Raw genomic sequence first — 15,957 nt, 5'->3', positions numbered from 1 at the left:
AGAAGCCATCCTGAATATCTGCTAATGCGGACTACGGAGGTCACACATCTGTGGGGGGTTTCTGGCCGTTTACTACACATTTGTGGCTTGCTGGTATTCATATTCTTTTTTTTTTATTTTTGTCTTTTTTTGCTTCTCATTATTATTAGTTTTATTTTTTATTTGCTTTTTTTTTATAGTTACAAAAAAAAATGCATTATTTTAATGTAAATATTAGGGATATTATTAAATTAAATATATATGGCAAATATCACTAATATTTATACGAGAGTAATCTGAAACAATTTTAGTGAGATTAGATGTAACGTTATTTTTTTTTTCCCCTGTAATCTATGGAGTACCTGTCAATAAGTTTAATCCCCCTCCAGCGACACCACATGGAAAATAAAGCATTACATGGTTCACATTGATATCAATGGGATGTCCGTGTAATTTTGGGCTAATGTGGGGGCTTTTTGTACCCACTCTGCTCCTGGGTCCTGAAAAAGCTCCCACAGGTTTTCGGGAGAAGTCAGTGGTGACTTCTGCGCTGAAGAACCCTTTAAGGCAGCGTTCACACAAGGTAGATTTCAGTGCTGGATCAGCATCAAAATTGTACAACCTGTGACAGGACATGTGATTGGTGCTTTTGCCTAGGAGACCGACCACCTTTGCTGTCTGGCTTGTAAGCGTTGCTCTGAAGCCGACCGAAATTAGAAGCTAACATCGTGCCCCAGCTTCAAAACAGCACTTACAAGCTCAGTAGAAACGAGCTTGTAAGCGCTGCACATGTTCTGCTGTCTAGCAGCGGTGGTCGGTCTCCAAGGCAACCAGCTGTGAAGAAAAGTGTTACTATCTCAAGAACGGCTGCAAATTTTAATAAGCAGTAAATTGCAAAGTTGCTTGTATCTACAAGTACTGTCCGACAATATGTATCTCTGAAGATGGGAATAACCCTTTTAAGCCCTGCAGTGATGAGGAAGCGCTCTGTCTGCAAATTTGCTCCATGTTCCAGAGGGGATTAAAAGACCGCAAAGCTTCATTAGGATCAGAGCCAAGCGGCATTTCTTGAGAAAACCCTCAGCAGCTGTCCATCATGATATGGCGCCAGGGATAATATAACATGGAGAATGATCAAGTGAACGTGGTGCAAGAATTAAATAAACATTCCAAGGCCTAATTCAGCCAGGTATATAGTGCACATTATAAAGGGAGTCTGTCAGCAGAAAATGACTGTTCAGACCCAGCACAGGCTCTCGGTGCACCATAGCACGGCCAAACAGAGCAGTGCACCTTCCCACCTACTTGTTATCCATCCATCTCCATTCTCCTCTGGATTCTGTAAAGCCAGAGCTGTCAATAAAGGTAGAGGAGGTGGGAGCTAGGAAGGTGCACTGAGCTGTAAATGGTGCGCCTGGGCTTGGTTTGAACAGTCAGTCTGTGCTGACAGTCTCCCTTTAATAATTTGTGTGTAAGTCCCTAATTCTCCAGGACTTAATATACAAACCCCATAGGGACCAGTCAGGAGCCTGCATAACCTGCCATAAGGTGGTACGGATATCACGGGAACGCTGTGCACATCTGAACGAGGCCCAAGGATAAAGATCTTCCACTAAGAAAAGCAAATCGGTCAAAATTAGGGCGCAGATGGCCGAATAAATCAAACTGATATTGGAACGCAGTGCATTGACTGGTCAGCGGCTTTCCTCATCTGAGCATAAATTTTAGTGCAGCTGCCAGGCTTGGGTGAGGAGAGCCGCTGGCCAGTCCATGCACTGCGGCCTGATCTCAGTCTGATTTATACGGCGTCTGACTGCGACCTTAAAGGGGTATTCCCATCTCCAAGATCCTATCCCAATATGTAGTAGGTGTAATAATAATAATATTAGCAAATACCTCCACTTAGAAATGTAGTATAGTATTTTTGATTTGCTATGACACTTACCTCATGTGCAGGCAATACAGGACCTTAGGTATCCACGGTTACGACCACTAGCAGCTAACTGTCACTTTATCAGTGGGCGTAACCATGGATACCTAAGGTCCTGCAATGCCTGCACATGAGGAAAGAGACATAGCGAATCAGAAGAACTATACTACATTTCTAATTGGAGGTATTTGCTAATATTATTATTATTACACCTACTACATATTGGGATAGGATCTTGGAGATGGGAATACCTCTTTAAGCGATAAAATCATCGCACCTGTAGGAAATGACGATAAAGGCTTCTTCGTGACTGTCCCCATTTTGTACTTTTTGGTGAAAGTCTCAAGGAAATCTTATTGTCGCAGACTCGCAGTCATCTCACCCGCCCCATGTAAAATAATAGGGTCATTTTAAAATCAAATATTTCCAATTTAATATATTGTAATATAATTTTTTCCCTTGTACATATGTATTTCCCTCTTGTATCCGGCGCCTCCAGTGATAACCGTCGCTGTGAGCAGACCCGTGTGCCGGAGAGCGGCTCTGATCCTTGTATGTTCAGCAGAGGATAAATAGGCCGTGGTACAGGGAGGGGTTTCCTCCTTTCTTTGGGGGGCGCCGCTGCTGATACTCCTGAGGATGTAACGGATTGTGACAGTAAGTGCAGCGTTCCTTCTCCTGATGTGACGTCCCTCCCCGTCAGCACAGGCTCCGATCAGCCCCCTCTTTAGTAGGGGGGATGGGTCACCGTCAGTGCTGGGTGCAGACCCATGAATGAATGAATGGCCGTCACAGGAGATGCAGGTGCTGACGCCTGCCTTGCCTGCCACTGCCATGTCTGATGTGGGGGCCGATCACGCCTCACCTGGGGGGACGCAGCATCCATCATAGCCTTGTGCATGCTGCCGCGGATATAATCCCTTTCTGCTTTAATGGTAAGGCATCTCCATGTGTTTATCATTACCCCTGTATACAGGTCTCCGGCACACGCAGGCAGGGGCGGGGGGCCGCAGCAGGACGAGGGTCCCTTTGTGTCATTATAACGAGCCTTTATTTTATCATTTCTGATTGCGATCTGCTCCCGCGTTGCTGCTGCTGCATTGCAGGCCGTCGTACTCCGCCACATGTCTGTGTGCATGATTGTCCTCCCCGCACGTCTCCGCTCTCATTACAGGGATGTAATGGGTTAATAATTATATCTGCCGCCATACTGCGAGGTTAATGTGTAACCGTCCAGTTATCATCTGCAGTATCCGCGTTTTTAACAGCTAAATGTGACCCTGAAATGTGTTTCCTTGGGACTGTGCGCCTGGAGGGAAAGTTCATCAGAGAGAAGTTTCTTATGTATGAGGAGATAATGGTTCATACGACATCGGGTACAATACATGGGGTCTATTGGGATGTTTGGGGGGTTTTCTTCAGAAACAGCGCCACTCGTCTCAGTAGGCTGAATAAGGTATTGCAGTTCTTTGGGGTGTTTAAGTTCAAGTGAATGAGACTGAACTGCAATACCAGACGCAGCCAGCGGGCCAGATAGGCGCTGTTTCTGGAGGATGATAGCAGGTTAGAGATGTTCTTCTTTAAGGGAACCTGTCCACAGACCATGTGGTGTAAAATAGCGACAGATTCACCAACTGCACGGAGCCGTGTGTTACTGTACAGCACGCAGCATGTCCGCGAAAACCAGGTGTCAGGAAGGGCGATCCCCATTGTGTTCCCTATGCCCATCTGTCTCCAGGCCTGTCTATGCCCAGTGCCATGCTGGGACTCTTATGTCATATAGCTATGGCTGACCGTATATACCCTATACCTGCCTCTATATACTGTCTACCTATATAAAGCATACTGTATACCTGTATGCTTTATACCTGCTCCTATATTATATACATCGCTATATACTCTTCACCTGCCCCTATATACTCTATATGCCTGCTCCTATATACTTTATACCCCTATATACTCTTCATCTGCCCCATACACTCTTTACCTGCCCCTATATATTTTATACCTGCCCCTATATTATATACACCCCTATATACTCTTCACCTGCCTCTATATACTCTATATGCCTGCTCCTATATACTTTATACCCCTATATACTCTTCATCTGCCTCTATACCTGCCCTCTATATACTCTATACCTGCCGCTATATATGTTACACCTGCCCTTACATGCTTTATACTGGCCTCAATATATTCTATACCTGCCCCCTATATACTTTATACCCCTATATACTCTTCATTTGCCCCTATACACTCTTTACCTGCCCCTATATATTTTATACTTGCCCCTTCATGCTGACCTCAATATACTCTACACCTGCCGCTATATACTGTATACCTGCCCCCTATATTTTTTATACTTGCCCCTTCATGCTGGCCTCAATATACTCTACACCTGCCGCTATATATTTTACACCTGCCCTTACATGCTTTATGCTGGCCTCAATATACTCTATACCTGCCCCTATATACTGTACTTTATACCTCTATATACTTTTCATCTACCCCTATACACTCTATACCTGCCCCTTCATGCTTTATACTGGCCTCAATATATTTTAGTATATACCCACCCTTATATACTCTATATACCTGCCCCTATATACCTGCCTCTCTATACCTGTTCCTATATACTCTCTATACCTGCCCCTATATACTCTCTATACCTGCCCCTATATACTCTATATACCTGCCCCTATATACTCTATATACCTGCCCCTATATACTCTATATACCTGCCCCTATACACTCTCTATACCTGTTCCTATATACTCTATATACCTGCCCCTATATACTCTCTATACCTGTTCCTATATACTCTCTCTACCTGCCCCTATATACCTGCCCCTATATACTCTCTATACCTGCCCCTATACACTCTCTATACCCGCCCCTATATACTCTATATAACTGCCCCTATATACCTGCCCCTATATACTCTCTATACCTGTTCCTATATACTCTCTATACCTGCCCCTATATACTCTATATACCTGCCCCTGTATACTCTCTATACCTGCCCCTGTATACTCTCTATACCTGCCCCTATACACTCTCTATACCTGCCCCTATATACTCTCTATACCTGCCCCTATATACTCTCTATACCTGCCCCTATATACTCTCTATACCTGCCCCTATATACTCTATACCTGCCCCTATATACTCTCTATACCTGTTCCTATATACTCTCTCTACCTGCCCTATATACCTGCCCCTATATACTCTATATACCTGCCCCTATATACTCTCTCTACCTGCCCCTATATACCTGCCCCTATATACTTTCTCTACCTGCCCCTATATACGCTATACCTGCCCCCACTCCAGAAACCTTTCCTATATGGGCTTGTCCTCCATTGTTGGATATGTTTTGCACCGGGGGTCCTTGGCATTCTATCTTTTATTTCAGGCTAGTGACGGCTGTAGTCTGTATAGGCCGCTGTGCAGATTATTTTGTTGCCTCATTGTTAATAATCTCTTGCATTATCTGTGCACTTCTGTTGCTCTTCTCCAAAATACCATGTAACACAGACTGGCATACAAAAAAAACCTATGGGGCAAATTGTGGCCCAGTTCCTGCCAGTGGTGAATTTCTGGCCTTGTCCTTCCCCCTGGGGTCAGTAATGACCGCGGGGCTGGACTCCGCAGATCGGCGCTGCAGGTGGGACATCCCTCATTGTGGTGGCTTCGGAGGACGCGGCTCCGCAGCATGAAGGGAATTGAGAAATTAGTTTTTGCTTTGACTTTGGCTTTTATTTTCCGCAGTGTAAAGAAACTGAAGGAGACGCTCGTAACCATCCAGCAGCTGTACAAGAACATGAGCAACCTGCGCACGTGGCTGGCTCGTATAGAGTCCGAGCTGTCCAAGCCCGTCATCTACAGCATCTGCGATGAGCAGGAGATCAACAAGAAGCTCGAGGAACAAAGGGCAAGTTCACACTCCTGCTCAGGAGCATTTTCTAAAACTTTCCCATACAAGTTTCTTACTAGTATGTGTATGTATGTATGTTGGACTAAAATAAATAATTTTCGCAAATTGTTTTCATTAAAAATTTTCACCGGCTGAATAATGAGTTACCTAAGAATCCATCAGTGAGCTCATTCTGTCTCAGAGCTTATAACTCTTTTTATCTGTCTTTTACCGCAGCTCTTTTCAGCTGATTTATGACCACATCAAAGTAGAGCCAAAGTTTCACATGATCTTAAATCAGCTTAGAAAGCTCCTTGAAGGACCAATATAAGTTACAAATTAATAGAACAAACTCGCTGGTGGTTTCTCAAGTGACTCATTCTGTACAGAGACGGTGGAAAGCAAACTGTGCAAAAATTGTAAAGAATCTCAATTGCAAAAATATTTTTTTTTAGCACAAAATACACGCATTTAAGTAAAAAATCGTCCGAAAGGTGTTCTCATCCGTAAAGGCATATGGATAATTATAGACGTTCCCGCCATTGTTTCAGTCCCATATGTGATGCGTATAATGTCTTCTTCTGTGTGATTCCTGCTGTTGTTGATGAGTCTCACTTTCTACTCTCAGGACTTGCAGAAGGACATTGAGGTGCACAGCCCCGGAGTGGCCTCTGTGCTAAATATCTGCGAGCGCCTGCTGCACGACACAGACGCCTGCGCTAATGAGACAGAATGTGACTCCATACAGCAGACCACCAGGAGCCTCGATAAGCGATGGAGAAATATCTGTTCTATGTCGATGGAGAGGAGAATGCGGTAAGAGCCGACTCTGTGCTTTTCTTCATTTGTATTTTGTCTAATATCTGGAAACACGAGCTACTTCTAGCAGTAAGACGGTCATACAGCTTAGATGGCTGCCAGAAGAAGGCTAGTCTGTCTGACAGCTATTCCTCCTCAATCCCCTGATCAATAGAGATTCATGTATGGGGGAGGGGGAATAAGCTGCTGCCATACATCGCTGCTGCCATACATCGCTGCTGCCATACATCGCTGCTGCCATACATCGCTCCTGCCCTTCTCCCTTCTCCCCTCCCCTGCCCTTCTCCCCTCCCCTGCCCTTCTCCCCTCCCCTGCCCTTCTCCCCTCCCCTGCCCTTCTCTCCTCCCCTGCCCTTCTCTCCTCCCCCTGCCCTTCTCTCCTCCCCCTGCCCTTCTCTCCTCCCCCTGCCCTTCTCTCCTCCCCCTGCCCTTCTCTCCTCCCCCTGCCCTTCTCTCCTCCCCCTGCCCTTCTCTCCTCCCCCTGCCCTTCTCTCCTCCCCCTGCCCTTCTCTCCTCCCCCTGCCCTTCTCTCCTCCCCTGCCCTTCTCCCCTCCCCTGCCCTTCTCCCCTCCCCTGCCCTTCTCCCCTCCCCTGCCCTTCTCTCCCCTCCCCTGCCCTTCTCTCCTCCCCCTGCCCTTCTCCCCTCCCCTGCCCTTCTCCCCTCCCCTGCCCTTCTCCCCTCCCCTGCCCTTCTCTCCCCTCCCCTGCCCTTCTCTCCTCCCCCTGCCCTTCTCTCCTCCCCCTGCCCTTCTCTCCTCCCCCTGCCCTTCTCTCCTCCCCCTGCCCTTCTCTCCTCCCCCTGCCCTTCTCTCCTCCCCCTGCCCTTCTCTCCTCCCCCTGCCCTTCTCTCCTCCCCCTGCCCTTCTCTCCTCCCCCTGCCCTTCTCTCCTCCCCCTGCCCTTCTCTCCTCCCCCTGCCCTTCTCTCCTCTCACTTGCCCTTCTCTCCTCTCACTTGCCCTTCTCTCCTCTCACTTGCCCTTCTCTCCTCTCACTTGCCCTTCTCTTCTCTTCTCCCCTGCCCTTCTCTTCTCTTCTCCCCTGCCCTTCTCTTCTCTTCTCCCCTGCCCTTCTCTTCTCTTCTCCCCTGCCCTTCTCTTCTCTTCTCCCCTGCCCTTCTCTTCTCTTCTCCCCTGCCCTTCTCTTCTCTTCTCCCCTGCCCCTCTCTTCTCTTCTCTTCTCCCCTGCCCCTCTCTTCTCTTCTCTTCTCCCCTGCCCCTCTCTTCTCTTCTCTTCTCCCCTGCCCCTCTCTTCTCTTCTCTTCTCCCCTGCCCCTCTCTTCTCTTCTCTTCTCCCCTGCCCCTCTCTTCTCTTCTCCCCTGCCCCTCTCTTCTCTTCTCTTCTCCCCTGCCCCTCTCTTCTCTTCTCTTCTTCTTTTTTTCCTCTCCCCTACCCTCCTCTTCTCCTCTCCTCTCCCCTTCGCCTTTCCTCTCTCCTGCTCACTCTTCTTGCTCCCGGAAGACATCTGACTTTGGGAGAAAGAACTGAGACCACCATAAGACGGTCCCTCCAAATTCTGCACGTTTGCTGACATCGATGTGTATGATCAGCTTTAGATAATAAAGATAAATAAAGACACGTTTTAGTGATGCCGACAATAAACTTTGCCAGGATCTATCTTCGTGTAACACGTTTCTATGATATTTACTACATGAAAATCCAATGTGTTTCCTTTTTCTTTTGACTTCTTGGTAGGATCGAGGAAACCTGTCGTCTGTGGCAGAAATTCCTAGAGGACTACTCCCGATTTGATGAATGGCTTAAAGAAGCGGAAGCAATGGCTGCTTCTCCAGATTCTTCTGATGTGTTGTACACAAAAGCCAAAGAGGAACAGAAGAAGTTTGAGGTTTGTATTGTCCTTGATGTACTGCCGAGCACAATTGTTTCTTCACTTAGAAAGCGATTGAGTGGTGTGCTCATTAATGTTTTTTTGGGTGGAGTTTTTAGAGGCTTTGGAAACCTTTTGACATGGATTTTTTTTTTACGTTTGTTAGCGGTTACGTTTTGATTAAGAACAAGTTTCAGTCTGAAAACTTAATTCATTTTTAGCCCCGTGGATTTGCAGTTTACTGCCTGATCCAAATTTTAGATGATTTTTCTCTTCTGGGAGTGTCTCTACCAGTAATATAGGCTGGATGTGAGCTTTTCATTAGCTAATATATCAGCACAACTTCTATTCTGTAATTTTTTTTCTCCAGGTGCTTTTTTTTTCTATAGACTGTTCTCTCTGCCTTGATACTTTCCTCCCTTTGTTAAAATCTGTGTACAACTCCCTCCCTGCTGCTATCTCTAACACTGCGAGAAGGGAGGGATTTATATCAGTTTTGCAGAGCACTCTGCTATAAAAGGGACTTACAGACGCTGCAGGAGCAAAATAGTTGTCATTAAAAAAAATGTCTACCATTTAAAAAGTCGCTTAGCTTTGCGTTTAGGAAGCAAAGGAACAATAAGAAAAAACTGTGAAAAGGTGTACATGGACTCTAAAGGGGATGTGTTATCTGGAAAAGGATCTGCTTTTTTTTCTCAAAAAAATATACACAGCCCATGCACAGAAGTAGTTCTGTTTTAGGGGGGGGGGGGTTGTTTTTTATTTCTGACCTGTATATTACATAAAATCATTTAACCCTGTCTGTATTCTGTTTTTGGTGTGAATTTTAGGCATTTCAGAGGCAGATCCATGAGCGTCTTACTCATCTAGAGCTAATCAACAAGCAGTACAGGAGGCTGGCTCGTGAGAACCGCACTGACGCAGCCAGCAGACTGAAGCAGATGGTGCACGAAGGCAATCAGAGGTGGGATCAGCTTCAGAAGAGAGTGACGTCCATCCTGAGGAGGCTCAAGGTAAGGAGGAGGTTATGCTATTATATTATTACCTTTAGATGGATTAGGCTGGAGCTGTATTGTTCCATTTTGTTATGGTGGGCTTCCATCCACTCCTAAAAGGAGCAACTTGCTGCATCATCATCTCAAGAAGTATTGGCTAATTGAATGTGAAGCTGTAGTTTCTTCTCATGTAATATTTAGCATTTTCTTACGCTTTTGCTCTTCTTTTTTCTTTTTTAAATCCAGCATTTTACCAGTCAAAGAGAAGACTTTGAGGGGACGAGAGACTGCATCCTCGTGTGGCTCACGGAGATGGACTTGCAGCTTACAAACGTGGAGCACTTCTCGGAAAGCGACATCGAGGAGAAAATGCAACAGTTAATAGTAAGTATTAAAATGGTTAAACTACGATCTCTGTTATAGGTTTTCATAGGCTTGGTTCACACAGCCACACACAGACAGCACAGTGACCTATGTTGGCCAATGAGTTAGTGCACAAGTGATTTTCCACGTGGACCATAGCCCATTATGGGGAGGAAAAAAAATCATTGCATGCACTAGTCTCATCCATCAGAATAGTGCATGTAATGGCAGCCAGTTTCTGCATGTGTCTGCTAGGCTGTCATACGCATGGTACTGAACACAGAACAGCAAACGTGGCTGTGGCCTGATGGGGGTTGGCCAGTGACTGGGCCTTATATGGATGTGGTTGGGCAGTACCTGGGCCTTATATGGATGTGGTTGGCCAGTGACTGGGCCTTATATGGATGTGGTTGGCCAGTGACTGGGCCTTATATGGATGTGGTTGGGCAGTACCTGGGCCTTATATGGATGTGATTGGGCAGTACCTGGGCCTTATATGGATGTGGTTGGGCAGTACCTGGGCCTTATATGGATGTGGTTGGGCAGTACCTGGGCCTTATATGGATGTGGTTGGGCAGTACCTGGGCCTTATATGGATGTGATTGGGCTGTACCTGGGCCTTATATGGATGTGATTGGGCTGTACCTGGGCCTTATATGGATGTGATTGGGCAGTACCTGGGCCTTATATGGATGTGGTTGGGCAGTACCTGGGCCTTATATGGATGTGGTTGGGCAGTACCTGGGCCTTATATGGATGTGGTTGGGCAGTACCTGGGCCTTATATGGATGTGGTTGGGCTGTACCTGGGCCTTATATGGATGTGATTGGGCTGTACCTGGGCCTTATATGGATGTGATTGGGCAGTACCTGGGCCTTATATGGATGTGGTTGGCCAGTTAGTGGGCCTTATATGGATGTGGTTGGGCTGTACCTGGGCTTTTTATGGATGTGGTTGGGCTGTACCTGGGCCTTATATGGATGTGGTTGGGCAGTACCTGGGCCTTATATGGATGTGGTTGGGCAGTACCTGGGCCTTATATGGATGTGGTTGGGCAGTACCTGGGCCTTATATGGATGTGATTGGGCAGTACCTGGGCCTTATATGGATGTGATTGGGCAGTACCTGGGCCTTATATGGATGTGATTGGGCAGTACCTGGGCCTTATATGGATGTGGTTGGGCAGTACCTGGGCCTTATATGGATGTGGTTGGGCTGTACCTGGGCCTTATATGGATGTGGTTGGGCTGTACCTGGGCCTTATATGGATGTGATTGGGCAGTACCTGGGCCTTATATGGATGTGGTTGGGCTGTACCTGGGCTTTTTATGGATGTGGTTGGGCTGTACCTGGGCCTTATATGGATGTGGTTGGGCTGTACCTGGGCCTTATATGGATGTGGTTGGGCTGTACCTGGGCTTTATATGGATGTGGTTGGGCTGTACCTGGGCCTTGTATGGATGTGGTTGGGCTGTACCTGTGCCTTAAATGGATGTGACTGGGCCTTATATGGATGTGGTTGGGCTGTACCTGGGCTTTATATGGATGTGGTTGGGCTGTACCTGGGCCTTATATGGATGTGGTTGGGCTGTACCTGGGCCTTATATGGATGTGGTTGGGCAGTACCTGGGCCTTATATGGATGTGATTGGGCAGTACCTGGGCCTTATATGGATGTGGTTGGGCTGTACCTGGGCCTTATATGGATGTGGTTGGGCAGTACCTGGGCCTTATATGGATGTGATTGGGCAGTACCTGGGCCTTATATGGATGTGGTTGGGCTGTACCTGGGCCTTATATGGATGTGGTTGGGCTGTACCTGGGCCTTATATGGATGTGATTGGGCAGTACCTGGGCCTTATATGGATGTGGTTGGGCAGTACCTGGGCCTTATATGGATGTGGTTGGGCTGTACCTGGGCCTTATATGGATGTGGTTGGGCTGTACCTGGGCCTTATATGGATGTGGTTGGGCTGTACCTGGGCCTTATATGGATGTGATTGGGCAGTACCTGGGCCTTATATGGATGTGGTTGGGCTGTACCTGGGCTTTTTATGGATGTGGTTGGGCTGTACCTGGGCCTTATATGGATGTGGTTGGGCTGTACCTGGACCTTATATGGATGTGGTTGGGCTGTACCTGGGCCTTATATGGATGTGGTTGGGCTGTACCTGGGCTTTATATGGATGTGGTTGGGCTGTACCTGGGCCTTATATGGATGTGGTTGGGCAGTACCTGGGCCTTATATGGATGTGATTGGGCAGTACCTGGGCCTTATATGGATGTGATTGGGCAGTACCTGGGCCTTATATGGATGTGGTTAGGCAGTACCTGGGCCTTATATGGATGTGGTTGGGCAGTACCTGGGCCTTATATGGATGTGGTTGGGCAGTACCTGGGCCTTATATGGATGTGGTTGGGCAGTACCTGGGCCTTATATGGATGTGGTTGGGCAGTACCTGGGCCTTATATGGATGTGGTTGGGCAGTACCTGGGCCTTATATGGATGTGATTGGGCAGTACCTGGGCTTTTTATGGATGTGGTTGGGCTGTACCTGGGCCTTATATGGATGTGGTTGGGCAGTACCTGGGCCTTATATGGATGTGGTTGGGCAGTACCTGGGCCTTATATGGATGTGGTTGGGCAGTACCTGGGCCTTATATGGATGTGATTGGGCAGTACCTGGGCCTTATATGGATGTGATTGGGCAGTACCTGGGCCTTATATGGATGTGGTTGGGCAGTACCTGGGCCTTATATGGATGTGGTTGGGCAGTACCTGGGCCTTATATGGATGTGGTTGGGCTGTACCTGGGCCTTATATGGATGTGGTTGGGCTGTACCTGGGCCTTATATGGATGTGATTGGGCAGTACCTGGGCCTTATATGGATGTGGTTGGGCTGTACCTGGGCTTTTTATGGATGTGGTTGGGCTGTACCTGGGCCTTATATGGATGTGGTTGGGCTGTACCTGGGCCTTATATGGATGTGGTTGGGCTGTACCTGGGCCTTATATGGATGTGGTTGGGCTGTACCTGGGCTTTATATGGATGTGGTTGGGCTGTACCTGGGCCTTATATGGATGTGGTTGGGCTGTACCTGGGCTTTATATGGATGTGGTTGGGCTGTACCTGGGCCTTGTATGGATGTGGTTGGGCTGTACCTGTGCCTTAAATGGATGTGACTGGGCCTTATATGGATGTGGTTGGGCTGTACCTGGGCTTTATATGGATGTGGTTGGGCTGTACCTGGGCCTTATATGGATGTGGTTGGGCTGTACCTGGGCCTTATATGGATGTGGTTGGGCTGTACCTGGGCCTTATATGGATGTGGTTGGGCTGTACCTGGGCCTTATATGGATGTGGTTGGGCTGTACCTGGGCCTTATATGGATGTGGTTGGGCAGTACCTGGGCCTTATATGGATGTGATTGGGCAGTACCTGGGCCTTATATGGATGTGATTGGGCAGTACCTGGGCCTTGTATGGATGTGATTGGGCAGTACCTGGGCCTTATATGAATGTGGTTGGGCAGTACCTGGGCCTTATATGGATGTGGTTGGGCAGTACCTGGACCTTATATGGATGTGGTTGGCCAGTTAGTGGGCCTTATATGGATGTGGTTGGGCTGTACCTGGGCCTTATATGGATGTGGTTGGGCTGTACCTGGGCTTTTTATGGATGTGGTTGGGCTGTACCTGGGCCTTATATGGATGTGGTTGGGCAGTACCTGGGCCTTATATGGATGTGGTTGGGCAGTACCTGGGCCTTATATGGATGTGATTGGGCAGTACCTGGGCCTTATATGGATGTGATTGGGCAGTACCTGGGCCTTATATGGATGTGATTGGGCAGTACCTGGGCCTTATATGGATGTGGTTGGGCAGTACCTGGGCCTTATATGGATGTGGTTGGGCTGTACCTGGGCTTTTTATGGATGTGGTTGGGCTGTACCTGGGCCTTATATGGATGTGGTTGGGCTGTACCTGGGCTTTATATGGATGTGGTTGGGCTGTACCTGGGCTTTATATGGATGTGGTTGGGCTGTACCTGGGCCTTGTATGGATGTGGTTGGGCTGTACCTGGGCCTTAAATGGATGTGACTGGGCCTTATATGGATGTGGTTGGGCTATACCTGGGCCTTATATGGGTGTGATTGGGCCGTGACTGGGCCTTATATGGATGTTGTTGGGCTGTACCTGGGCCTTATATAGATCTGGTTAGGCAGTACCTGGGCCTTATATGGATATGACTGGGCCTTATATGGATGTTATTGGGCAGTGACTGGGCCTTATATGGATGTGGTTGGGCAGTGACTGGGCCTTATATGGGTCTGGTTGGGCAGTGACTGGGCCTTATATGGATCTGGTTGGGTAGTGACTGGTCCTTATATGGATGTGGTTGGCCAGTGACTGGGCCTTATATGGATGTGGTTGGCCAGTGACTGGGCCTTATATGGATGTGGTTGGCAAGTGACTGGGCCTTATATGGATGTGGTTGGCCAGTGACTGGGCCTTATATGGATGTGGTTGGCCAGTGACTGGGCCTTATATGGGTCTGGTTGGGTAGTGACTGGTCCTTATATGGATCTGGTTGGGCAGTGACTGGGCCTTATATGGGTCTGGTTGGGCAGTGACTGGTCCTTATATGGATCTGGTTGGGCAGTGACTGGGCCTTATATGGGTCTGGTTGGGCAGTGACTGGTCCTTATATGGGTCTGGTTGGGCAGTGACTGGTCCTTATATGGATCTGGTTGGGCAGTGACTGGGCCTTATATGGGTCTGGGTGGGCAGTGACTGGTCCTTATATGGGTCTGGTTGGGCAGTGACTGGTCCTTATATGGATCTGGTTGGGCAGTGACTGGTCCTTATATGGATCTGGTTGGGTAGTGACTGGTCCTTATATGGGTCTGGTTGGGCAGTGACTGGTCCTTATATGGATCTGGTTGGGCAGTGACTGGGCCTTATATGGGTCTGGTTGGGCAGTGACTGGGCCTTATATGGGTCTGGTTGGGCAGTGACTGGTCCTTATATGGGTCTGGTTGGGCAGTGACTGGTCCTTATATGGATCTGGTTGGGTAGTGACTGGGCCTTATATGGATGTGGTTTGGCATTGTCTTGATGTCGTTGAACAGTGACTTACCTGTGACTGGGCCGTCTATGGATGTGGCTTGCCATGGCTTTGTGTGAACCCAGCCTTACCCCAATTTGTGCCAATATATTCATTATTGCATCTGTCCTCATCTTTTAGGGCTTCAAACAAGAAATAACACTAAACACCGATAAAATTGATCAACTGATTGTTTTTGGGGAGCAATTGATTCAGAAAAGTGAAGCAATGGACGCTGTAGTCATTGAGGATGAACTGGAAGAGATTCATAGATATTGCCAAGAAGTTTTTGGACGGGTGTACAGGTTCCATGAAAGGCTAACGTCAAGAAATTTGGTAAGACCTTGCTTTGACTTGTAGTCGTCACTGCGTAGCCAGGCATCGGTAATCTTCTGTTAAGCCGTAACAATCACCTCTTGATAAAAATGTGCAATGTAACATAATAATCATAGGTTCTCATACATTTTAAGAATTTAGAAGAAGAGCGAGAAATGTCAGAGAACGATACCGATGGGGAAGATTCCCGAGAGATCCAGAACTCTTCCTGGCATTCCACAATACCAGATGTTGACCCATCCCACCAATCGCTTTGCCATTTAATGCCCCCAAGTCTTCCCCATGAGAGATCTGGTCGAGAAACTCCAGTCAGCGTTGACTCCATCCCCTTGGAATGGGATCCAACCGTAGATGTTGGAGGATCTTCCATGAATGAGGAGGAAGGAGCCTACTACAACCACTTATCAGGTAAACTTCATCTCCATTACGTTGCTGATTCCACATCTAAATATCTTCCGCTTCTTTTTTCTCCAGTTTGTCCTGAAATATCGTGCGAGGAAACAAATCACATTATTTTCTTTCAGATGTAGAAATTGCTGAAAGCCCAGAAGCCTATGTCATAATGACAACAAAAACTGTCCAAGCATCTTCTGGTAGGCCCCTGCCCAATGCATGTGTCTCATGCCGGCACCATTGCTGTGATGCACGCTTATTTTTCCCACCTCATGTTCCCTCATTTGCGCCGTTT

The 15,957-nt window shown here is 47.6% G+C and overlaps 1 protein-coding gene across 7 annotated transcripts in view; it reads left to right on the top strand.

Moving 5' to 3' along the window:
• The window catches only part of SYNE2 (spectrin repeat containing nuclear envelope protein 2), a 327,838-nt gene that overhangs the window by 300,612 nt on the left and 11,269 nt on the right, over window positions 1-15,957 (top strand). For 6 of the 7 annotated variants that reach the window (XM_073638692.1, XM_073638693.1, XM_073638690.1 and 3 more), the window contains exons 99-106: window positions 5,681-5,843; window positions 6,454-6,641; window positions 8,337-8,487; window positions 9,300-9,482; window positions 9,711-9,848; window positions 15,075-15,269; window positions 15,404-15,677; window positions 15,794-15,862. In XM_073638692.1, coding sequence (XP_073494793.1) covers window positions 5,681-5,843; window positions 6,454-6,641; window positions 8,337-8,487; window positions 9,300-9,482; window positions 9,711-9,848; window positions 15,075-15,269; window positions 15,404-15,677; window positions 15,794-15,862 — 1,361 coding nt within the window. The remainder of the gene's footprint in view (window positions 1-5,680; window positions 5,844-6,453; window positions 6,642-8,336; window positions 8,488-9,299; window positions 9,483-9,710; window positions 9,849-15,074; window positions 15,270-15,403; window positions 15,678-15,793; window positions 15,863-15,957) is intronic. The other variant, XM_073638691.1, reaches the window with a different exon arrangement.

This window comes from Phyllobates terribilis, unplaced genomic scaffold (genome assembly GCF_046119375.1).
Source record: "Phyllobates terribilis strain yellow unplaced genomic scaffold, ASM4611937v1 Scaffold_7__3_contigs__length_470593459, whole genome shotgun sequence".
NCBI lineage: Eukaryota > Metazoa > Chordata > Amphibia > Anura > Dendrobatidae > Phyllobates > Phyllobates terribilis.
The sequence above is the reverse complement of the archived record's forward strand: the minus strand, read 5'-3'. Positions and strand labels throughout refer to the sequence as shown.